The sequence below is a fragment of the Theropithecus gelada genome, chromosome 8 (assembly GCF_003255815.1).
Source record: "Theropithecus gelada isolate Dixy chromosome 8, Tgel_1.0, whole genome shotgun sequence".
In the NCBI taxonomy this organism is placed as follows: Eukaryota; Metazoa; Chordata; class Mammalia; order Primates; family Cercopithecidae; genus Theropithecus; species Theropithecus gelada.
Window position 1 is genome coordinate 36629854 of NC_037676.1, and position 24589 is coordinate 36654442.

The window sequence follows — 24589 nt, forward strand, 5'->3', positions numbered from 1 at the left end:
AAATGTTTTCCAAATAGCGCATCATTTGAAGTGTTTCATCTCACCCAATCCTTCCTCTACACATCCCGTCACTGTGATCCCCTGTCCTCCCCATCACTCACTGCTGACTCACTCCTTCCCACCTGTGTCTCTACAGCAAGTATCTATTATGCTCACACCACAAAGGGCCATTCTGGTCATTTCAAATTTTTTATCATTTTGGTTGGACTGCAAATGTATCAAGTCCAGAGACATTTTATTTGAACACAACTACTCCTAATGTCAGCAGTCCTAGTTTGAAGATAACCCAGTTAATGTCTACCAGGGTAAATGACCAGAGACTTCCAAAAAGAAGTCCCTTATTTTAAGGACCTGAGGTTCTGCCTATTGTGATTTTCCCAGAGCAGAAGATGTGACATTCTATCTCTGTTCCTGGGAGTCTGGTGAAAAAATGTGAGAGGAGAGAGTAAGAATATTGCCCCTTCTTTCCGGAAAGCTCTAATAAACCCCATCACCTCAAGACAAGACCACCTGAAGAAAAAACATTAGCCATTTCTCTAATACAACAGCATCCTACTTCATTAAGTTGAATTAATGTTTGAGAATCTTTCAACAGAAATTGCAGGTAAGAGTGCTTTCCTTAACCAAATTGATCTCCTTCTCCTTCCCCATAGCACCTACTATTTCACCACCTGACTATGTAGCATTCTGTGTTAATCTTTTTATGGTCTGACTCCTCATCAAGTTTATAACCATATTGTCCACAGAAGGGAACTCAAGAATGAAACTCAGGGCGTTGTGGCCCGCATCTGTAGTCCCAGCTACCCTGGAGGCGGAGGTGAGAGGATTGCTTGGGCCCAGGAGTCCCAGACTAGTCTGGGTAACATAGTGAGACCTCATCTCAAAAAAAGAATCCAACTGAATGTGCTGAGCTCCTGCTAGAGCATCTAAAGCTGCCTGTGGGCTGGGCACGGTGGCTCCCACCTTTAGTCCCAGCTACTCGGGAGGCTGAGGCAGAAGAATCGTTTGAACCCAGGAGGCGGAGGTTGCAGTAAGCCCAGATCGGGCCACCGCACTCCAGCCTAGATGACAGAGCGAGACTGTCTCAATAATAATAATAATAGTAATAATCATGCTGCCTGTGTCCCCTGATGAGGCAGCACTGGCCGCAGGTGGCCGCTAACCTCTTGAAATAGGGATGGTCCGAATTAAGACACATGCAAGTCAACACTACACCGGGTTTCAGAAACACGTACGATTTTCAAAAGAATCAAAATATTGCATTTAGTTTATCTATTGATTGCATGTTGAAATCTTACTTTGGATATATTGGGTTAAATAAAGTATATCATTAAAATTTCTAAACTTATGTGCCTATGAGAAACCTCCAAATTACACAGGTGGATCGCGTTATATTTCTCTTGGACAGCACTGGTCTGAAGGATGACAAAAATAACGATACGTTTGAATCACGCCGTGTCTTTAGGGAAAAGAAGAAAGAAGAGTTTCCTTTCGTGTCGCTTAGGGGTTCCTCGCAAGCACCATCTGACAGAGAAAAGCCCTGGCTCCCGCCCCAGTGGCTTCTAATCCTGGTCCTCGCGCCCAGAAAGCCGGGAACGGGCAAGCCTGGCAAGGCGTTTTGAAAGGGAACAGGACCCCCCGAGTATAGGATGCGTTTTTGCCTCACAAAAGTCCCTTGGAGGTGGGGGGACGGCAGCGGCTGAGGGGCAGGAAAGAGGAGAGCACACGGCGAGCGGCCCTTGGAATCAGGCACGCAAAACCTCGGCCCCCAGGCTCCCATTTCCAGGTTCGGGGGTGACCTCCTCAAGATGGCCGCCGCCTGGGGGCGGGCCGCTACGCTGCATGGGTGTTGATTGGGTGAGACGACTCGATGGTGAGCAATGATTGGTTTACACGGCGCGAGCTGGGCGGAACCGGAAGATGGTGTGTGCCAAGGGCTGCCAGGGGCCTGGGGCTCGGCGTCGGTTCCCGGGGGATGTGGAGAGCTGGCAGCATGTCTGCTGAGCTGGGAGTCGGATGCGCATTGCGGGCGGTGAACGAGCGCGTGCAGCAGGCAGTGGCGCGGCGGCCGCGGGTGAGGAAGGAGGCTGCGTGGGGACGGTGGGCGGCCGCCTTGAGAAGAGGGACACCTGCGTGGGAATGGGTCGTCACGGTGACGCAGAGGGGTCTCCCGGAGAGGCGGGTCCGGTCGGCCGCCTAGGGCCACGGAAAGGCTAGCGAACGGTTTCCCCAGCCTCCTTACCCAGAGTCTCTTAGGTTTTCTGGAGATTGGCTTCGTTGGAGCAGGGGGTACCGCTACCTCGGGAAAATGACTTATTGTCCAGGTATCGTGGCCACTTGGGCACCGCGTCGTTTCGGGGTCGACAGCCTTGGCGGATGCGAGGGGGGCCAGGCCTGTGCCCACGGACGGTTAGGGGAGACGGGGGTACAAGAGCACCCCGCGGAGGCCAGACACGCCCGAGATCGCGTGTGTGGCAGCGTCTCACCTGCTAAGTGCCCAAGAAATGCCAGTGCCGCCCGGAGGCCGAGGTGAGGGTGGACTGGCCGGACTTCGCTGGCACCAGAGCGGCACTTGTTTTGGGGGCAGGAGGGAGCAGTCCAATCCCAAGCTGGTTAAGGGGAGATTTCGTCTTTTGTATGTATATATTTTACCTCCTCTTGGACTTTGATTAGACCAAGAATCACAATCTGCCCACCTCACTGCAAGTTTAAGCTGAATGATGGTGGAATGAGACTGACCTTTAACAGAGAGTTCACGGGTTTCTCTGATCAAGCATTTATGCTGGCTGAAGACACGACCTGTATTATAGTCTTTCCTTCACTGTTCCTTAGACCTTACCTTGAACAAGTCAGGTAACTACTCCGGCCCTCAACTCTGAAAGCTCTGAGCTCTCTTCAGATGTTAATATTCTGTGATTCTCGGTGATTCTCCAAGAAAAATCTAGGGCTTCCCCTAATAAACATCACTCTGGAGGTTCTCTCAGGAGAACTCTCAGGCAGATGGGCTGCCTGTTCGGGTAACTCTCTGGAAAACGTCAATCATCAGCATAATCCCAGTAGTCACGACTTGGACTCAGAAGAGGCTGATTACGCATCCCTGTGGAAGGAAGGAAAAGGAGACATTTTTCTAATTGATCTGACTCCTTCACATCCTTGAGAACACTGTGATTCTGTGAAAACTTCAGGGGGTGATGGATACAAGAAGACTGAATCGTGCAAGGATAAATGAATCTCTTCTCTTACCGTTTCTATGTGGATTGGGTGGCAGCAAAACGCGTAGAACCCCTACTTTTTGTGTAGTGTTCATGAGAGGATGTCACGTAGATCTAATCCTGAATCCAGAGTTTTTTATGTCACAGTGTTAGTTGTGCCACTGGTTCTTTTCTTTTCTTTTCTTTCTTTTTTGTTTTTTTTGTTGTTGTTTTGTTTTGTTTTGTTTTTTGTTTTATTTTGAGACGGAGTCTCACTGTCACCCAGGCTGGAGTGCAGTGGTGCAACCTCAGCTCACTGCAACCTCCGCCTCCCGGGTTCTAGCGATTCTCCTGCCTCAGCTTCCCAGATAGCTCGGATTACAGATGCCCGGCACCACACCTAGCTAAGTTTTTGTATTTTAATAGAGATGGGGTTTCACCATTTTGGCCAGACTGGTCTCGAACTCCTAACTTCAGGTGATCCACCCACCTCAGCCTCCCAAAGTACAGGGATTACAGGTGTGTGGCTCACCTGGCTGTGCCACTGGTTCTTAATTCACAGATTGAACAATCAATTACTTAGTTACCTAAGTGGGCCACTTTTAGAGTAAATGGGGCAGTGTTATTATTGTGTAATGATACACCAGGACCAGAATGAGTCGCCAGAACTGCTAATGTTTGGGTTTCAGAAGCCAGAAGTGACCTCTCTTTTACTCAGAGTGCAGCCTTCTATTAATGAAGTGATTCTTAAGCCTCCAACATTAGTATGTCTTAGAGTCATCTGGAGAGATTGTTAAAAAGGAAATTCTCCGCTGGGCGCGGTAGCTCACCGCTGTAATCCCAGCACTTCAGGAGGCCAAGGCGGGCAGATCACCTGAGGTTGGGAGTTCCAGACCAGCCTGACCAACATGGAGCAACCCTGTCTTTACTAAAAATACAAAATTAGTCAGGCGTGGTGTTGCATGCCTGTAATCCCAGCTACTCAGGACGCTGAGGCAGGATAATCGCTTGAACCCTGGAGGCAGAGGTTGCAGTGAGCTGAGATGGCACCATTTTCCTCCAGCCTGGGCAACAAGAGCGAAACTCTGTCTCAAAGAAAAAAAAAAAGGAAATTCTCACCCAGGTGATGCTGATGCAGTTGATCAAAGACCACGCTTATAGGAAATACTGCTTTAACTTGCCCAGCTCTCCTGAGAGAGAAATTTCTTCTGGTATATATTGACATCACTAACATATTAGATTGAGATGCCATGCCCCTAAAAAACATTTGATCACCACTATTTGATATTGATCTGCCTACAGTGTTGAAAAAATAGATCTTACCTAATGCCAAGTTGAGATCAATGCCCGTCTATCCTACAGGATCTGTCCTATGGGATTCATTGGGATACTGTTCCCAAACATTCACTCATATGGCTCTTTCCCTCTTGGCAGGATCTTCCAGCCATCCAGCCCCGGCTAGTGGCAGTCAGCAAAACCAAACCTGCAGACATGGTGATCGAGGCCTATGGACATGGGCAGCGCACTTTCGGCGAGAACTACGTAAGAGCCCTTCCTGAAGCCCTTTGGAAGCATCATGATTGCCAGGCTTCTGACTTGTTCTGTTTTGACCTTTTAGGTTCAGGAACTGCTAGAAAAAGCATCAAATCCTAAAGTAAGTAGATAGCTGAATTCTTTAATTTATATCTAAATCTTGGCTCGTTAGTTGAAAATTAGACCCATCTTGGTGTTTGAGTTGTATGGCAATTTTAGGATGGCTGACTTTAGATTGGGCCAGGGGTAGAAATGTCAACTTTCACCTTGAGCCCCAAGTAATTCTCAGCTAGATTTTTCTCTTTGTTCAGACTATCGTTTTCTCCTTGGTGGGGCTGTTTGGAAATGGTGGTTTCAGGAGCTTGCTGTAATCTTGAATCTTTTCAAGATTTGAAAGCTTAAATCAGTTCATCCCTGATGGGCGATATCCGAAAGGTGGAGGGAATTGATGGGAACAAGGAAGGAAGATAAAACAGAAGCCTTAGATTTTTCTCTATCCTTTTACCTCATTAGGAGGCCGGGTGAAGATTGTGATAGTTTATTACATTTAAGGAACAGAGAGTGAATGTGAAAGGTGACAGGGAGTGCATGAGGCATTTGAGCCAGCAAGGCCTCTGTAAAATCTGAGTTACACATGGTTACCTTTTTCTCCTCAGATTCTGTCTTTGTGTCCTGAGATCAAATGGCACTTCATTGGCCACCTACAGAAACAAAATGTCAATAAACTGATGGGTAAGATAAAACTAAATATGAAGACAAAATTGCTCTGTCATTGTATTGCTTATACTACCCTTTGTGGAAGAGAAAGCAACTTTTAGAATAGCCCCAATTCACCATTTGTTTTTGGAATTTCTTTAGGAAAATCTGAGTTTTTTGTTTTTTGGTTTGTTTTTTTTTTTTTTGAGACAGAGTCTCGCTCTGTCGCCCAGGCTGGAGTGCAGTGGCGTGATCTCCAGTCACTGCAGGCTCTGCCCCCCGGGTTGATGCCATTCTCCTGCCTCAGCCTCCCATGTAGCTGGGACTACAGGCGCCCGCCACCGTGCCCGGCTAAGTTTTTTTTGTATTTTTCATAGAGACGGGGTTTCACCGTGTTAGCCAGGATGGTCTCGATCTCCTGACCTCGTGATCCGCCCATCTCAGCCTCCCAAAGTGCTTGGGATTACAGGCGTGAGCCACTGCGCCCGGCCGAAAATCTGAGTTATTAATAAAAAGAGAAAACATCATGCCGAGAACAGAATGAATTCACAATTGTCTGGGTTATATATACTTGGAAACCTACCCAACGTCATGTTTATTATTATTTGGTGGTCTTTCTGAAAAATTACAAAGAATCGTAGCCCATAAATTTTTTTAACTAGCAAAAGAGACGTTTCTGTTCTTTTTCCTTTAAATAAAAGGCTACAGCAAATAAAATACAATACAGTACAGTAAATATAGTAAAGTAAAATTAAGAATTATAGTAAATGCCAGGCGCGGTGGCTCAAGCCTGTAATCCCAGCACTTTGGGAGGCCGAGACGGGCGGATCACGAGGTCAGGAGATCGAGACCATCCTGGCTAACACGGTGAAACCCCGTCTCTACTAAAAATACAAAAAACTAGCCGGGCGAGGTGGCGGGCGCCTGTAGTCCCAGCTACTCGGGAGACTGAGGCAGGAGAATGGCGTAAACCTGGGAGGCGGAGCTTGCAGTGAGCTGAGATCCGGCCACTGTACTCCAACCTGGGCGGCAGAGCGAGACTCCGTCTCAAAAAAAAAAAAAAAAAAAAAAAAAGAATTATAGTAAAGTAGGCCAGGCACAGTGGCTCACGCCTATAATCCCAGCACCTTGGGAGGCCGAGGCGGGCGGATCACCTGAGGTCAGGAGTTCAAGACCAGCCTGGCCAACATGGTGAAACCTCAACTCTATTAAAAATGCAAAAAATAGCAGGGCGTGGTGGCGCATGCCTGTAGTCCCAGCTACTCAGGAGGCTGAGGCAGGAGAATTGCATGAACCCAGGAGGCAGAGGTTGCAGTGATCTGAGATCACGCCACTGTGCTCCAGACTAGGTGACAGAGCAAGACTCCGTCTCAAAAAAAAAAAAAACAAGAATCATAGTAAAATAAAATTAAGAAAGACATGGAGATCTTTAGTAACTGAACTGATTTCCCTGAAGGTATCAAAATTTAAATAACCTGTATTTATTTTGTAACAGTTTTATTGGGGGGGTAATTGACTTACAATAAATTGCACATATTTAAAGTATAGAATTCGACAAGTTGTGATGTATGTTTGCACCTGTGAAACCATCACGACAAACAGTGAGTATATCTATCACCCCCAAAAGTTTCCTCCTGTCCCTTGTTAATCCCTCTCTTACCCGTCCCACTTCTCTTCCTCAAGAACCACTTACCTGCGTTCTGTCACTGTTAATGTATATTAGTTTACATTTTTTAGAGTTTTATCCAAAGGGAATCGTGAAGTATATAACTCTTTTTGTCTGACTTCTTTCATTCAGTGTAGAGATTCATCATGTTCATACCTGTATCAAAGGTTCATTTCTTTTTATCATTCAGTAGTATTCCATTGTATAAATATATCACAATTTGTTTATCCATTCACCTGTTGATGAACGTTTGGATTGCTTCTCATTTTTGACTGTTGCAAATAAGTTGCCATGAATATTTGTGTACAGGTCTTTGTATGGACATATTTCCCTTTTTCTTGGAATAAATACATAGGAATAGAATGGCTGAGTCACAAGTTAAGTGTTTAACTTTTTATAACTGCAATAACAAACATAAAATTTACTGTCTTGAGTTTTTTTTTAATTTTTATTTATTTATTTATTTATTTTTATTTTTTTTTATTTATTGAGACAGAGTCTCGCTGTGTCACCCAGGCTGGAGTGCAGTGGCGTGATCTCGGCTCACTGCAAGCTCCGCCTCCCGGTTTCACGCCTTTCTTCTGCCTCAGCCTCCCGAGTAGCTGGGACTACAGATGCCCACCACCACGCCCAGCTAATTTTTTGTATTTTTAGTAGAGACAGGGTTTCACCGTGTTAGCCGGGGTGGTCTCAATCTCCTGACCTTGTGATCCACCCGCCTCAGCCTCCCTAAGTGCTGGGATTACAGGCGTGAGCCACCGCGCCCACCCCATCTTGATGATTTTAAGCATACAGTTCAGTGGCATTTTGTAGTCACGTTGTTGTGTGACCATCACCACCATCTATCCACAGAATTCTTTTCATCTTGCAAAACTGAAACTGTGTTCCCATTATGTATGCTTAATTTTTTAAGAAACTACCAAACTTTTCCAAAGTGATTGTGCCATTTTACATTTCTACCCATAGTGTTCAAGTTCCTCCACATCCTTGTCAACACTTAGTATGGTCAGTCTTTTAAAATTGTAGCCATTCTTTTTTTTTTTTTTTTTTTTTTTTTTTGAGATGGAGTCTCACTCTGTCGCCCAAGCTATAGTGCAATGGTGCAATCTTGGTTCACTGCAACCTCCGCCTCCCAGGTTCAAGTGATTCTCCTGCCTCAGCCTCCCAAGTAGCTGGGATTACAGGCACACACCACCACACCCAGCTAATTTTTTTTGTATTTTAGTAGAGATGGGGTTTCACCGTGTTGCCCAGGCTGGTGCTGAACTCCTGAGCTCAGACAATCTGCCTGCCTCAGCCTCCCAAAGTGCTAGGATTACAGGTGTGAGCCACTGCATCCGGCCCAATTTTAGCCATTCTAATAGGTATATAGTAGTGTCCTTGCATTTCCCTAATGCCTAGTAATGTTGAACTTTTCATGTTTGCCATCTGTATATCTTCTTTGGTGAAGTATCTATTAAAAGTATTTTGCCCATTTTCTAATTGGATTATTTTCTTACTGTTGAGACAAGGGAGTTCTATACATATTCAATTTACAATTCACACCCGGCTAATTTTTTGTATTTTTAGTACAGATGGGGTTTCACCGTGTTAGCCAGGGTGGTCTTAGTCCCCTGACCTCATGATCCACCCGCCTCGGCCTCCCAAGGTGCTGGGATTACAGGCGTGAGCCACCGCACCCGGCCCATCTTTATCAGATATGATATGAGTTCTTTATCAGATAGGTGCTTTGCACATATTTTTCCTCAGTCTATGGCTTGTCTTTTGAAAAGTGAAAGTTTTTAATTGGAATAGCCCAATTTATCAGTTGTTTTTGTTTTTGTTTTTTTTAAAAGAATGTGCTTTTGCCATCATGTCTAAGAAATCTTTGCCTATCTTAAAGTCACAAAGATTTTCTCCTATGTTTTCTCCTGGCAGCTTTATAGTCTTAGGTCTTATTAGGGTTCATGATCCATTTTGAGTTAATTTTTGTATATGGTACAACATATGGATCCAAGTTCATTTTTTTGCACATGAATATCCAGTTGTTCCAGAACTGTTTGTTAGAAAGGCTATCCTTTTTCCATAGCATTGCCTTTGCATTTTTGTCAAAAATCAGATATCCTTTGATGTATTTCTGGACTGTCTGTTGATATTGATCTCCTCTGTTAATGAGTGATCTATTTGTCTACCTTTATACCAGTAGCTTGCTACTTTGATTTACTGGAGCTTTAAAATAATTACCGAAATTAGGTACTGTTAACCTCCAACTTTGTTCTTTTTCAAAGTTATTTTAGCTATTGTGGGTCTTCTACATTTCCATATAAACCAGCTTTTCAATTTCTACAAGAAAAAAAGAAAAGCTTGCTGGATCGTATTGGATCTTAGATCAACTGGGGAACATTTTGACACACTAAAAAAATTGACTCTCTTAACACATTAACAAGGTATACCTTAGTACTTATTTATATCTTTAATTTCTCTCAGTAATATTTTATAGTTTTCATTGTATAGATTTTCCACATCTTTTCTCAGATTTATTCCGAAGTGTTTATATTTTTTATGCTATTGTAAATGTATTTTTCTATTTCAACTTCTGATAGTTGCTAGTACAGGTTATAAGCATCCTAATTTCAAATTTCTGAAAATCAAAATGCTCCAAAGTCTGAAACTTTTAAGCACTGACATGACACTTAAAAGAAATGCTCATTGGAGCCAAGCATGATGGTTGATGCCTGTAATCCCAGCACTTTGGGAGGCTGAGGCAAGCAGATCTTTTGAGCCCAAGAGTTAGAGACCAGCCTGGGCAACATAGCAAGACCCTGTCTTTACAAATAATACCAAAAAATTAGCTGGGTGTGCTGGCACGCACCTGTGGTCCCAGCTACTTGGAAGGCCAAGGTGGCAGGCTTGCTTGAGCCCAGGAGGTTGAGGCTGCAGTGAGCCAAGATCTCACCACTGCACTCCAGCCTGGGCAACAGAATGATACCTTGTCTCAAAACAAAAACAAAAAAGAAAAGAAAAGAAAAGAAATGTTCATTGGGCCAGATGCAGTTCCTCATGCCTGTAAGCCCAGCACTTTAGGAGGCCAAGGCAGGAGGATCATTGGAGCCCAGGAGTTGAAGACCAGCCTGAGCAACATGTCAAAACCCCATCTCTACAAAAAATAATAAAATTAGTCAGATATGATGGCTCGAACCTGTAGTCCCAAATACTCAGGAGGCTGAGGTGGAAGGATTGTTTGAGCCTGGGAGGTCGAGGCTGCAGTGAGCCGTGATTGCACCACTGCACACCAACCTGGATGACAGAGTGAGACCCTGTCTCAAAAAAAAAAAAAAGATTTTGGATTTCAGATTTTTCAGATTAGAGATGCTAAACTTGTTAAGTATATGCAAATATTTCAAAGTCTGAAAAAATCCTAAATCTGAAACTGAAACATTTCTGGTCCCAAGCATTTCACATAAGGGATACTCTACCTGTATATAGAAATGTACTTGATTTTTGTATGTTGATCTTGTATCCTGAAACCTTGCTAAAATTACTTATGTTCTAGTTGCTTTTCTGTAGATTCCATTGAATTTTCCACATAAATAATCATGTCATCTATGAGTAAAGACAGTTTACTTCTTTGTATATTTCCCTATTTACTTCTTTATGAATAGAAGTGCTGAGAGTGGGCACATAAGGAGGAATTTCCCTTCTAATTTTAGTTTGCTGAGAGATTTTGTCAAAAATAGATGTTGAATTTTGTCAGTTGCATTTAATGTATCAAAGTGATCATACGGTTTTTTAGTTTGTTAACATGTTAAATCACATTTATTGATATTCTTTTTTTTTTTGAGATGAAGTCTCACTCTGTCACCCAGGCTGGAGTGCAGTGGCGTGATCTCGGCTCACTGCAAACTCCACCTCCCGAGTTCAAGCGATTCTCCTGCCTCAGCCTCCCAAGTAGCTAGGATTACAGGCACGTGCCACCACACCTGGCTAATGTTTTACATTTTTAGTAGAGACAGGGTTTCACCATATTGGCCAGGCTGGTCGCGAACTCCTGACCTTGTGATCTGCTGGCCTCAGCCTCCCAAAGTGCTAGGATTACAGGCGTAAGCCACCGTGCCCCAGCCTATTGATTTTCAAATGTTAAACCAACCCTGCATTCCTAGGATAAATCCTACCTGAAGGCTGGGTCTCTGTTATCTTATTACATGTTATATAAACAAAATACTGTGTTATGGGATTTATAACTATGTAAAAGCAAAATGCATGACACCGATAACAGAAAGAAGGGGATAAACAGAAGCACACTAGTGTAAAGTTCTTAAACTGTGTAAAGTAGTATAACACACCTTGAAGGTGGACTGTTGTAAGTTAAACCCCAAAGCAACCAATAAAATAACACAGTAAGGAGTTATAGCTAATAAGTCAACAAAGGAGATATATTGGATTCAAAAAATATGTGAAATGGTATCTCTTTGATTTTCTTTTTTTTTTTTTTTCTTTTTTTGAGACGGAGTCTCACTCTGTTGCCCAGGCTGGAGGGCAGTGGTGCAATCTTGGCTCTCTGCAACCTCCACTTCCCAGATTCATGCGAGTCTTCTGCTTCAGCCTCCCAAGTAGCTGGGACTACAGGCACGTACCACCACGCGCAGCTAATGTTTTTGTATTTTTAGTAGAGACAGGGTTTCACCATCTTGGCTAGGCTGGTCTCAAACTCCTGACCTCATGATCCACCAGCTTTGGCCTTCCAAAGTGCTGGTATTACAGGCGTGAGCCACCGCGCCTGGCGGTTTTGATTTTCATTAATAACAAATGACGTTGAGCATCTCTTCATAGGCTTATTGGCCATTTTTATGTCTTCTTTGGAAAAATGTCTAGTCAGTCCTCTGCATGTTTTTTAAATTGAGTTGTCTTTTCATTATTGAGTTGTAAATTCCACCTAGATTAAATAATCTAACTTGAAAATAAAGCTATAAAAGTATTAAGATAAAATACAGGAAAATACTTTTATTTTCTTGGGCTTTTCTAAGCAAGACATAAAATCTGGAAACCATAAAAAAACAACTAGGCCAGGTGCAGTGGCTCATGCCTGTAAATCTAGCACTTCAGGAGGCCAAGGCAGGCGGATCACTTGAGCCCAAGAGTTTAAGACCAGCCTGGGCAACGTGGCAAAACCCTGTCTCTACTAAAAATACAAAAAATTAGCTGGGCATGGTGGTGTGTGCCTGTAGTCCCAGCTACCTGGGAGGCTGAGGTAGGAGGATCACCTGAGCCGAGAGGTTAAGGCCTGCAGTGAGCTGTGATTGTGCCACTGCACTCCAGCCTGGGTGACAGAGGAGACCCTATCTAATAATAATAATGATAAAAAATTCAAAAGGAAGAACTAGCAGATTTGATCACACAAAAAGTAAAGCTTTCTGCATGTCAAAGCAAAAGGGAGGCACAGAGTGGGAGAAAAATAATATTTTTGAAGAGGGAAGAGGTTAATATCCAGAATACATAAAGAGCTACAAATCTTTTTGTTTAATCTATAGGAAAAAAAATAGGCAAAAACTGAGGCAGTTTACAAGGGGTAAAAATACAAAAGGCCAGTAATCAAATGAAAAATATTCATCCTCAAACAGAGAAATACAAAATCACTAAAGACTGCTAAGATCCAGTGATTTGAGGGAGTAAGTAAATGAGTACTCCTTCATCTTACCAGGAGATTCTAAAACTGTAGAGTCTTGGAAAAACCTAAAGATTCCACCAAAAAGCTATTATAACTGAACAGTAACATTACAGGATATAAAATAAATATACAAAAATCAGTAGCATTTCTGTATGCCAACAGTGAATGATCTGGAAAAGAAATCAAGAAAGTAGCCGGGCACAGTGCCTCACGCCTGTAATCCCAGCACTTTGGGAGGCCGAGGCGGGCGGATCACGAGGTCAGGAGATCGAGACCATCCTGGCTAACACTGTGAAACCCCGTCTCTACTAAAAATACAAAAAATTAGCCGGACGTGGTGGCAAGCGCCTGTAGTCCCAGCTATTCGGGAGACTGAGGCAGGAGAATGGCGTGAACCTGGGAAGTGGAGCTTGCAGTGAGCCGAGATCGCGCCACTGCACTCCAGCCCGGGCGACAGAACGAGACTCCATCTCAAAAAAAAAAAAAAAAAAAAGTTAAAAAAAAAAAAAGAAATCAAGAAAGTAATCCCATTTACAGTGGCTACAAATGAAATACCTAAGAATAAACTTAACCAAAGAAGTGAAAGATTTCTACAATGAAAACTATAAAACATTAATGCAAGAATTTGAAGAGGACATGAAAAAATGGAAAGATATTCCAGGTTTATGAATTGGAAAAATCACTATTCTCAAAATGACCTCATTACCCAAAGCAGTCTGCAGATTCAGTGCAGTTCCTATCAGAATACCAGTGACATTCTTCACAGAAATAGAAAATCATAATCCTGAAATTTATATGGAACCATAAAAGACCCATAATAGCCAAAGCCATCCTGAGCAAAAAGAACAGAACTGGAGGAATCACATTACCTGACTTCAAATTATACTGCAGAGCTATAGTAACCAAAACAGTATGATACTGGCATAAAAACAGACACATAGACCAGTGAAACAGAATAGAGAACCCAAAAATAAATTTGTACATCTACAGAGAACTTATTTTTAACACAGGTGCCAAGAACATACATTGGGGAAAGGACAATCTCTTCAATAAATGCTGCTGGGAAAACTGGATATCCATATGAAGAAGAATAAAACTAGACTCCTGTCTTTCACCATGTACAGAAATCAAATCAAAATGGATTAAAGACTTAAATCTAAATCTAAGACCTGAAACTACTAAAAGAAAACATTGGGGAAACTCTCCAAGACATTAGTCTGGACAAATTTGTTTTGTTTTGTTTTGTTTTTTGAGACAGGCTCTCACTCTGCACCCAGGCTAGAATGCAGTGGCATGATCTCGGCTCACTGCAACCTGCACCTCCTGGGTTCAAGCAATTCTCCTGCCTCAGCTTCCCAAGTAGCTAGGATTACAGGTGCGCCCCACCATGCTGACTAATTTTTGTGTTTTTAGTAGAGACGGGGTTTCACTATGTTGGCCAGGCTGGTCTTGAACTCCTGACATCAGGTGATCCGCCCGCCTAAGCCTCCCAAGGTGCTGGGATCACAGGTGTGAGCCACTGCACCCGACCGTGTTGGAAATAAGTAAAGGTGATGGGAGGAGGGAGGGGAAGAGGGAGGGGGGAAGGAGCCAGCAGGCATAGAAGGGGCAGGAAAGCCTAACAGAACTGTTGTTTTAGTGCTATTTTCCTTTCTGGATGATCCATTATACTCGTTCAACCTCACGGCTCAATTCATTTCCATAAAGGCTTCTTGAGGCCAGATGCAGTGACTCACACCAGTAATCCCAACACTTTAGGAGGCCAAGGTGGGAGGATCACTTGAAGCCAAATATATATGTATATTTTCTTTCTTTCTTTTTTAGTCTTTCTAGTCTTGCTCTGTCACCCAGGCTGGAGCGCAGTGGCATGATCCCGGCTTACTGCAACCTCTGCCTCTCAGGTTCAAGGAATTCTGCCTCAGCCTCGAGTAGCTGGGATTACAGGCATGTGCCACCATGCCTGGCTAATTTTTTTTTGTATTTTTAATAGAGACAGGGTTTCACCATGTTGGCCAAACAGATCTCAAACTCCTGGCCTCAAGTGATTCGACCGTCTCGGCCTCCCTAAGTGCTGGGATTACAGGCGTGAGCCACAATGCCCAGCCACATTGGCTAATTTTTGTATTTTTTGGTAGAAACAGGGCTTCACTGTGTCAGGCTGATCTCGAACTCCTGGCCTCAAGTGATTTGCCCTCCTCAGCCTCCCAAAGTGTGGGGATTACAGGTATGAGCCATCACGCCCGACCTTGACAAAGATTTATTGAGTAAATACTCCAAAAGCACAGGCAACCAGCACAAAAATGGACAAATGGGATCACATCGAGTTAAAAAGCTCGTGCAGGCTGGGTGCAGTGGCTCATGCCTGCAATCCCAGCACTTTGGGAGGCCAAGGCCAGCAGATCACGAGGTCAGGACTTCAAGAACAGCCTGGCCAACATGGCAAAACCCCATCTCTACTAAAAATACAAAAATTAGCCAGGTGTGGTGGGCACCTGTAATCTCAGCTACTTGGGAGGCTGAGGCAGAAGAATCATTTGAACCCGGGAGGCAGAGGTTGCAGTGAGCCAAGATTGTGCTACTGCACTCTAGCCTGGGCAACACAGCAAGACTCTGTCTCAAAAAAAAAAAAAAAAAAGAAAGAAAAAAAGCTCTTGCAGAGCAAAGGAAACAACAAAGTGAAGAGACAACTCAGAATGGGAGAAAATATTTGCAAACTACCCATCTGAAATACTTGTACATAGCACCAACTTCTATATCCAAGCTTTGTTTTTGTAATAAAAAATAAGAAACAATCTAACGTCCATTAACAAGAGGAATAGTTATGTAAACTGTGGTAATCTGTCCTGTGGATTGCTGCAGTTTTTTAGTAGAGATGGGGTTTCACCATGTTGGCCAGACTGGTCTCAAACTCCTGACCTTAGGTGATCCACCCGCCTGGGATTACAAGTGTGAGCCACTGCACCCGGCCAATGTTGGGGTCATTGTGATGTCTTTGTTGGATAAGAATACCCTCATCCCAGAAAGTTGAAGAATGTGGTGATATGCTGGGGAAGCATCTTGGCTTCCACTGGTTATCCTTTCTTCACTGTCATCCTGACCTGTTTCTCTCAGTTTGAACTGAGACATAGATCAAGCCTTTTACTAGGAATCTGTCTGTCACCAGCTTCTTGAAGCATACGGATATATATGCTGCCCGATCATGTATGTCAGTGTTTCCCTTATTTACCTTTGCTGATTAGCCAGGGATGGTCTGACATTTGAATTTGTATCTAGTAAAACTGTCACATTTGTCTTCTTAGAGGAACTGAGATTTCACTGTGTTTTTCTTTGCCTGGCATATTTCTTCCTCTAACTAAAGTCAGAGATTTGTTGCATGTTACTTGCTGCAATAGAGCAAATAAGGAATATTACCTTGCCTCTGTCTCATTACAGCTGTCCCCAATCTCTTCATGCTGGAAACAGTGGATTCTGTGAAGTTGGCAGACAAAGTGAACAGTTCCTGGCAGAAAAAAGGTTCTCCTGAAAGGTTAAAGGTTATGGTCCAGATTAACACCAGCGGAGAAGAGAGTAAGTGACCAGACCTGAATTGTAGATTTTTCTTCCCTTAGGATGGTTGAAGCTCAGGGAGAATGGGTGGCCCCAAGTGTCCGATGGATAAGGTTATGGAAACAAATCACAGGATCACAGGCCTCTAAGTAGGCTGTTTTATGTGTGATCTAGGTAGCATAATGACATGCAAACAGTCTGTATATCATTCTTTACTACATCATGGTTCATTATATCTTAATTTTAGGGGAAGAAGAATGGATGGGGAGTCAAGAAGGAGATTGTGACTTTGTTTTGCATTTTGTTTTTTTCTGATTTTTTTTGAGATGGGGTCTCGCTCTGTCGCCCAGGCTGGAGTGCAATGGCGTGATCTCAGCTTACTGCAACCTCTGCCTCCCAGGTTGAAGCAATTCTCCCACCTCAGCTTCCCAAGTAGCTAGGACTACAGGCATGCGCCACCACACCTGGCTAATTTTTGTATTTGTAGTAGAGACGGGGTTTCACCACATTGGCCAGACTGCTCTCGAACTCATGACCTCTCAAGTGATCCGTGAGCCACTGCAATAGGCCTTTTTTTTTTTTTTTTTTTTTTGAGATGGAGCCTCGCTCTGTCGCTCAGGCTGGAGTGCAGTGGCGCGATCTCAGCTCACTGCAACCTCCACCTCCTGGGTTCAAGCAGTTCTCCTGCCTCAGCCTCCCGAGTAGCTGGGATTACAGGCACACACTACCACACCCAGCTAGTATTTGTATTTTTAGTAGAGATGGAGTTTCGCCATATTGGCCCGGCTGGTCTTGAACTCCTGACCTCAGGTGATCCACCCACCTCAGCCTCCCAAAGTACTGAAGTTAAAGACATGAGCCACTGCACCTGGCCTGGGATTGTGACTTTCATCTGAAAATCCCCAAAGGTCACCATCACTCCTGCAAGGAGTATTTTAAATTTTTAAGACCTAAGAGTATATAAATACTCTTAGGTCTTAAAAAAATTACTTAATGTTGCATTGAGAAAGAATGGAAGATAATTACCATGAGTGGGCCGGGTGCGGTGGCTAACACCTGTAATCCCAGCACTCGAGAAGGATGAGGCAGGTGGATCACCTGAGGTCAGAAATTCGAGACCAGCCTAGCCAACATGGTGAAACTTCATCTCTACTATACATATGAAAATTAGCCAGGCATGGTGGTGTGTGCCTATAGTCCCAGCTGCTCGGGATGCTGAGGGCAGGAGGATCCCTTGAACCCTGGGGGTGAAGATTGCAGTGATCCGAGATCACGCCACTGCACTCCAGCCTGGGTGACAGAATGAGACTCCATCTCAAAAAAAAAAAATTACTGTGAGCACCAGTCAATGAATATCTTTATGGGGCTTGGATTAACAATGTAACATAGTGTGAATAGAAGCATGGACTTTGAAATCAGACAGACCTTGGGTTTGAGCTACACTGCTTTCCAGTATTGTAACCTTGGATAAGTTACCCAATCTCTCTGTACCTCAGTTTCCTTTTCTGGCAGTGATATCATAATGCTTACTTCAGAGGGTGTGGCTAGGATTGAATGTGATAATCCAGGCAACACTGTTAGCCCAGAGCCCTACACATGTTGTTAGCTATTCGTTAAGAATAAATGTATACAGATCAAGTATTTGATTGCAACCATCAAAGCACCAGTATTCATCAAATCTTAGTATGCAGGAACACAGTAGAGGCATCTCTTTTCTAGATAATGTACTAGAGTCAGACTGCCTCGGTTTAAATCCCAATTATCAATAGAAATCTGAAATCAACTATAGATCAGGTATTTATTGTATCATTTCTTGATAATTAGCTATAATATGCCCTAGTTAAAGACTGAAGTAAATGTTACTGGCATCTTCACCTAATAAATGGGAGCAAGACAATATCAATAGCTCTTTTTTTTTTTTTTTTTCCGAGACGGAGTCTCGCTCTGTCAGCCAGGCTGGAGTACAGTGGTGCAATCTCGGCTCACTGTAAGCTCCGCCTCCCAGGTTCACACCATTCTCCTGCCTCAGCCTCCTGAGTAGCTGGGACTACAGGCACCCACCACCACACCTGGCTAATTTTTTTTTTTTTTTTTTTTTAGTAGAAACGGGATTTCACCACGTTAGCCAGGATGGTCTTGATCTCCTGACCTTGTGATCCGCCCGCCTTGGCCTCCCAAAGTGCTGGGATTACAGGCGTGAGCCACCTGCCCAGCCTCAATAGCTCTTATAACTGTGTAACAAATAATTGCTTGCTGCAGATTTCTCCTCCAGTTGTTAATTAGAAAGTTCAGTTAAACTTTGCAAATATATAGCCAAAAATGTTTAACATGTACTTTATTTTAAATTTTTTGCAACTCCATTAAATTAATAAAACTATAAAAATTCTTGATTTAGAAAAGTAATTCTCAGGTTCATCTGGCATTTTGGCAATGCAAATCTTCCTGGTATCCCAAAAAAGCAAGGTTTTTTCTTTTCCATGTCTCCTAGCTGTTTTCAGCTGAAATCCTGAGATGGAGGAAAGATAATCCAACTGATAGCTCTTCTTGAGACATCTGGAACCTGACCAGAAGCAGAGCAGCATAGAAAACCCCAAGTATAAAGTTACTCTTTAGGACTTGAGGCTCTTTCAAGAGATTCTCTTGTTGGGGGTCACCTCTTCTGTCATAAAGAAGGGAGGAAAATGGAGCCTTCCTCTGGCCATTTACCCTTGCAGTATACCTGTTTTCCATTTCTTTTCGTGAAGGTAAACATGGCCTCCCACCTTCAGAGACCATAGCCGTCGTGGAGCACATAAATGCCAAGTGTCCTAGCCTGGAGTTTGTGGGACTGATGACCATAGGAAGCTTTGGGCATGATCTTAGTCAAGGACCAAATCCAGACTTCCAGGTACTGGGGGGTCGGGGAGATTGCTCATGTGCTGAAGAAGCAGGGGCTGGAGTGCTTTTGCAGGGCTGGCTGCGGTGGGGACTGCAGAGACATCCCAGACGCTGCCTGTCGAGTGTTCTAGCCCTCTTCAGAACTCTTCTCAGACGGAAAAGGGAAGAACAGATTCCCAAAGCCCTGCAAACCTTTCTCAACTCAACTTGAACTTGGCTAAAACATAGTCTTTAGAGAATATGAGCTTTCTTCCTCTCCAGTGACTGACAGTTTTCTCAAAAGTGGGATAGTTTGCAAAAATCCCTTTCGGTAACTTCTGACAATTTTGACAGGCCTTGAAATCATAAGGAATACATAACCGGCCGGGCGCGGTGGCTCACACCTGTAATCCCAGCACTTTGGGAGGCCAAGGCGGGTGGATCATGAGGTCAGGAGATTGAGGTCATCCTGGCCAACACGGTGAAACCCCATCTCTACTGCAAAAAAAAAAAAAAAAAAAAATACAAAAAATTAGCCAGGCGTGTTGGCGGGCATCTGTAGTCCCAGCTACTCGGAAGGCTGAGGCAGGAGAATGGCATGAACCCGGAATGCAGAGCTTGTAGTGAGCCAAGATCACGCCACTGTACTCCAGCCTGGGAGACAGAGCAAGACTGTGTCTCAAAAAATAAAAAAAATAAAAAATAAAAAAGGAATACATAACCATTGTCAGAGAAGTTCAGATTCAGCCACTTTTGGGCATCATTAGAGAAGGCAGGAGTAAAATAGGTGTCGTCTCTTTCTGTCAGCTGTTACTGTCCCTCCGGGAGGAGCTGTGTAAAAAGCTGAACATCCCTGCTGACCAGGTTGAGCTAAGCATGGGCATGTCCGTGGATTTCCAGCACGCGGTAAGTGTTCAGCCAGTGCCCTGTCTGCCTCGAGGGGTGGGAGTAGGGTGTCTGAGAGGCTGACACAAGAGCAGATCTTTGCTATAGAAGCCTCGGAAATGCCTTGGGATGGCAATAGGGTACCCAGTCTCAGGGTCTCAGCTATTCCAGCATCTCCCATTCCCCATGCCCTTTCTTTTTTGAAAAGAGGTAGGCGCACGCCTATAATCCATGCACTGTGGGAGGCCGAGCCGGGTGGATCACAAGGTCAGGAGTTCGAGACAAGCCTGACTAACATGGTGAAACCCCCTCTCTACTAAAACTACAAAAATTAGCTGGACATGGTGACGCACACCTGTAATCCAAGCTACTCGGGAGGCTGAGGCAGGAGGATTGCTTGAACCCAGGAGGCGGAGATTGCAGTGAGCCAAGGTCGCACCACTGCACTCCAGCCTGGCTGACAGAGCGAGACTCCGTCTCAAAAAAAATAAAAAATAAAATAAAAGTAAAAGAAATGTATAGAAATTATAGCCTGACATCTGAACTTTTAAAACAAAATATAATTCCATAAGTATAATCTAAAGGAAATAAGAAATTAATTATAAATATAATTCCATAAATTATAAACATAATTCCATAAGTGTAGTCTAAAGGAAAATAAGAAATTAAGCTATAATTTTTGGAAAGGCATATCATTACATAAGTGCGTGGGCCTGGCTGTATCACAGCAAATCACAATGAAGCAGCCTAAGGCTTCATCTTTTTTTTTTTTTTTTTTTTTGGAAACTGAGTCTTGCTCTATTGTCCAGGCTGGAATGTAGTGGCGCAATCTCAGCTCACTGCAACTTCCACCTCCCAGGTTCAAGCGATTCTCCTGCCTCAGCCTCTGAAGTAGCTGGGATTGCAGGCGCCTGCCACCATGCCCGGCTAATTTTTGTATTTTTAGTTGAGACGGGGTTTCACCATGTTGGCCAGGCTGTTCTTGAACTCCTGACCTCAGGTAACCCACCCACCTCAGCCTCCCAAAGTGATGGGATTACAGGCATGAGCCACCGCACCCATCCGAGGCTTACTCTTATGTGTAGATTCACCAACAATCTTATGTGTACATCAACAGCTGTAAATATCAACTGATACAAGTGTGCTAGATTGGCAATGCAAATACATGATTTTCTGAAATAGCAAATAACTTGATAAAGTTTCAAAAATCAAAATATAAATTTGCATTCCTGGAAAATTGTATTTCTTAAAACAGTGCAAAAATACATTGCATTGGTAAGTAAAATGGAATTTGATCAGATAATTATAAGGATTTTTTTTCATCTACTGACCGTGGCACACTGGAAAGGTGGGTGTGCTGTGCTGTGCGGCTGCATCCCACACTGGACGTCTAATGTCCTTGACCTGCACCTAGCTGAGTGCCAGCCACACTCCCCAACCACTGGAAATCTAGAGAAACCCAACTTGTTTCCTATATACGCCCTCAGAGGTCAAATCTCTGAGGAGAACCATCACCCCGAAGCCATCTTCGGCTGTTACTATTCTTCATAGATGGCTCTTGAGAGCCAGAATGGGGGCACAGCTTCAGCACTGGCTCCATTTTATTATTTTAAACCTGATCCTCGATACCTTCTCTTCTTTCCTACAGATTGAAGTAGGATCTACAAATGTCCGAATAGGAAGCACCATTTTTGGAGAGCGGGATTACTCAAAGAAACCCACCCCGGACAAGTGCGCAGCAGACGTGAAGGCGCCACTGGAGGTGGCACAGGAGCACTGAGCCAGGGAATACTGAGAGCACTAACTATGCACTAACCTAGATTTTCATTTTGATATTCCCTGTGTCCCAGCACAGTCCTGCTCTCCTGTGACCTGTGGAGAGCACTAATGATCACGTGTGTTGATGGAAACCATCTGTGCTTAGTCTCTGACATAGGAAGCTTGTTTCAAGCAGTGACTTTGGATTGAGTTTGAGAAATTCAAACATTTCTGCAGAACAGATACCAAATCAATAGCTAGGAATCGTGTCCAATATTGAATTCTGCCCAGGAGCATGAACTGATCCATGAATGCCTTTTCCAGGTTAAAATTTGGTCACTGATGCCTCTAATCGTGGAATTCAGAGGGATTCCCCTTTTTCATCTCATTTTAATAGGAAATTCCTTATGGTTAACTACTCCCTACAAACTCCTACTACATTGTCTAGATTGCTGCTCTGGAATAAGGTGATTTCCGCCCCCAGATTCTTCCCTAGCCGATAGATATGTGAAGATATTCCCAACTGTGGAATGGCAGTACAGGTAACTTCAGGAAATGGCTCGGGTTAATTCTCAAAACACAAATTGTTGCTGGCCAGGCACGGTGACTCATGCCTGTAATCCCAGCAATTTGGGAGGCAGAGGTGGAAGGATCGCCTGAGCCTAGGAGTTCAAGACCAGCCTCAGCAACATCAGGAGACCCCATCTCTACAAAAAATTTAAAAATTAACTGGGCATGGTGGCTGAGGTGGAAGAATCACTTGAGCCCAGGAGTTTGAGGCTGCAGTGAGGTATGATTGCACCACTGTACTCCTGCCTAAAAAAATAAAAAATAAATAAATAAAATCTCCCAATAGTCCATCAAGGCTTTGATCACTTGGGGAGTTCTTCGTAGATGCTGTCACATTTCTTAAAGCAACCTTTTAATATGCAGATAATACCCCCCCCCCACCTTTTTTAGAGACAGCCTGTCTCTTAAAAAAAAAAATTAATTTGGTATTGAGAGCTTGTGTCACTGCCAGTCTGTGGTATCCCTGAAATTAAGGGATAACATAAGCAGGAATTGGGCCTTTCTGACATCGTCCTTAAGAGACAGGACTTTGAGTTTTTCCTCTGGGACCTACAGTGATGAGCGTTTAATGATTATCTCCTCCACTATAATCTCTTTAGGATGATTTTTTTAATCAAAAACCGGTGAATCTCATTACTCCTAAGAAACGAAAGATTCCTTCAAAGCCTGTTCAGGCACATGGTTTCAACAAAGCCTGACTTTGACGTTCCTTGTCCTGAGGAGCACTTTCCAGGCACAGTTACAGCTTCCCCGCTGTATTTACAAGCCAGAATTGTGCAACTCTTCTGGATCATTTAATAAAGTAAAAAGATCTTTAAAAAACCCAAAAACACCATTGTCCAGTAGTCATGACAGATGGCTTCAGTATGGCTTGTTTTTTATTTTCCAGATGGCTTTTTCTCTTATTTTTTCAAGCCCCAGTCTGATTTTACAAGTAACTTTCAAACATGATGCTGCTGCCGAATGTACTTTTGTAAACTTAAAGATTATGATTCCTGTATTATTTCAGTGAGAGCTACAGTGTGATATTTCAGAGTCTATTAAATAAAAATGTGAGTTTGAATTATACCATCTGTGCCAATTACAAAGCAATTAAAAGATTTATTTTTTATGATCTGGTGTAGTGAGTGAATGTAACAGGAGGGGGCATTGGAACCCACAGGAAGCAGCTGTGCTGGTGCCTTGGCATCGTGCCAGCTGGGCTTTGGAGGAGGGCTTCCCCACGGTCACAGACGCAGCCAATGCTACACCGTGGGTGAGAGGGATTCTGAACTTCTAAGGGCAAGAAAAAAGACGTTTCAGGAATTACAGAAATAGACGTTACCCCTTGCTGCAAGAGACTTTTGAATTGCCTCTAGATGGCGACATTGGCTAACCGGAGGGACAAGCACTGGCTCTCCACTGTCAGCAATTTATCCTGAGAGGGACTCCTGGTTTACTCAGTCTGGTGGAGGCCAGAGAGGACATGACTCAAGTGATAGGGTGACTGGCAGAGCCTCAGGGGTTCAATACCAGCCAGCCTGGGCAACATGGTGAAATCCTGTCTGTACCACAAATACCCTCCCCCAAAATTAGCTGGGCATGGTGGCGCATGCCTGTGGTCCCAGCTACTCCAGGGGCTGAGGTGGGAAGATCAGTTGAGCCTGGGAGGCAGAAGTCGCAGTAAGCTGAGATCGCACCACTGCACTCCAGCCTGGGCGACAAGGTGAGACCCCATCTCAAAAAAAAAAAAAAAAAAAACCAAAACAGCGAATAAGGAGGAAAGCCAGGGAAGGCTCAATCAGCTCTAGATAAGGGAAGGACACCAAAGTGTGTCCAGAGTGTCCCCAGCAGAATGGGATCTTTTGCAGAGAGAAAATTGAGCCAGGTTGTGAGTTTGTCTTTCGTTAACACATAATGGGTGGCAGGTTGGGTTTCTTCCAGATTTTCATGAAAGCCAGTTCCTGGAGTTTGGACGGCTTGCTCTCCTGGAATGGACCCACCTGTGCAGCCTTGCAGTCTCTGAGGGCGCCGGGCCCTTGTCTGCCCTGAAGCCAGCCTCAGAAGGCTTGAGATGCCACAAAACCTCCCAACAGTCCATCAAGGCTTTGATCTCTTGGGGAGCTCCTCACAGAATCTGTCACAGTTCTCAAAGCAACCTCTTAATACTCAAACGGTACCCCCCTCCCTTTTGTTTAACATTGATGGCATATGCAGCACTATTCTCTATATTCTCTCATTTCACCATCACAACAGCTGGTACAC

The 24589-nt window shown here is 43.9% G+C and overlaps 1 protein-coding gene across 5 annotated transcripts; it reads left to right on the plus strand.

The window, feature by feature from the left end:
* The first annotated feature begins 1268 nt into the window (after nt 1-1268).
* PLPBP (pyridoxal phosphate binding protein) lies at nt 1269-23459 on the plus strand. 5 transcript variants are annotated; one of them, XM_025393338.1, is made up of 8 exons: nt 1269-2074; nt 4626-4733; nt 4810-4845; nt 5381-5456; nt 16163-16297; nt 18991-19163; nt 19940-20038; nt 21666-23459. In XM_025393338.1, exons 1-8 carry the CDS (start codon nt 1871-1873, stop codon nt 21795-21797), a joined length of 963 nt encoding a protein of 320 aa, XP_025249123.1. In that variant the 5' UTR covers nt 1269-1870; the 3' UTR covers nt 21798-23459. The 5 variants fall into 5 exon arrangements, with proteins under 5 accessions (XP_025249123.1, XP_025249124.1, XP_025249126.1 ...); XM_025393339.1 differs by having other exon boundaries at nt 19021-19163; XM_025393341.1 differs by having other exon boundaries at nt 4816-4845; nt 19021-19163.
* Nucleotides 23460-24589: the final 1130 nt, after the last annotated feature.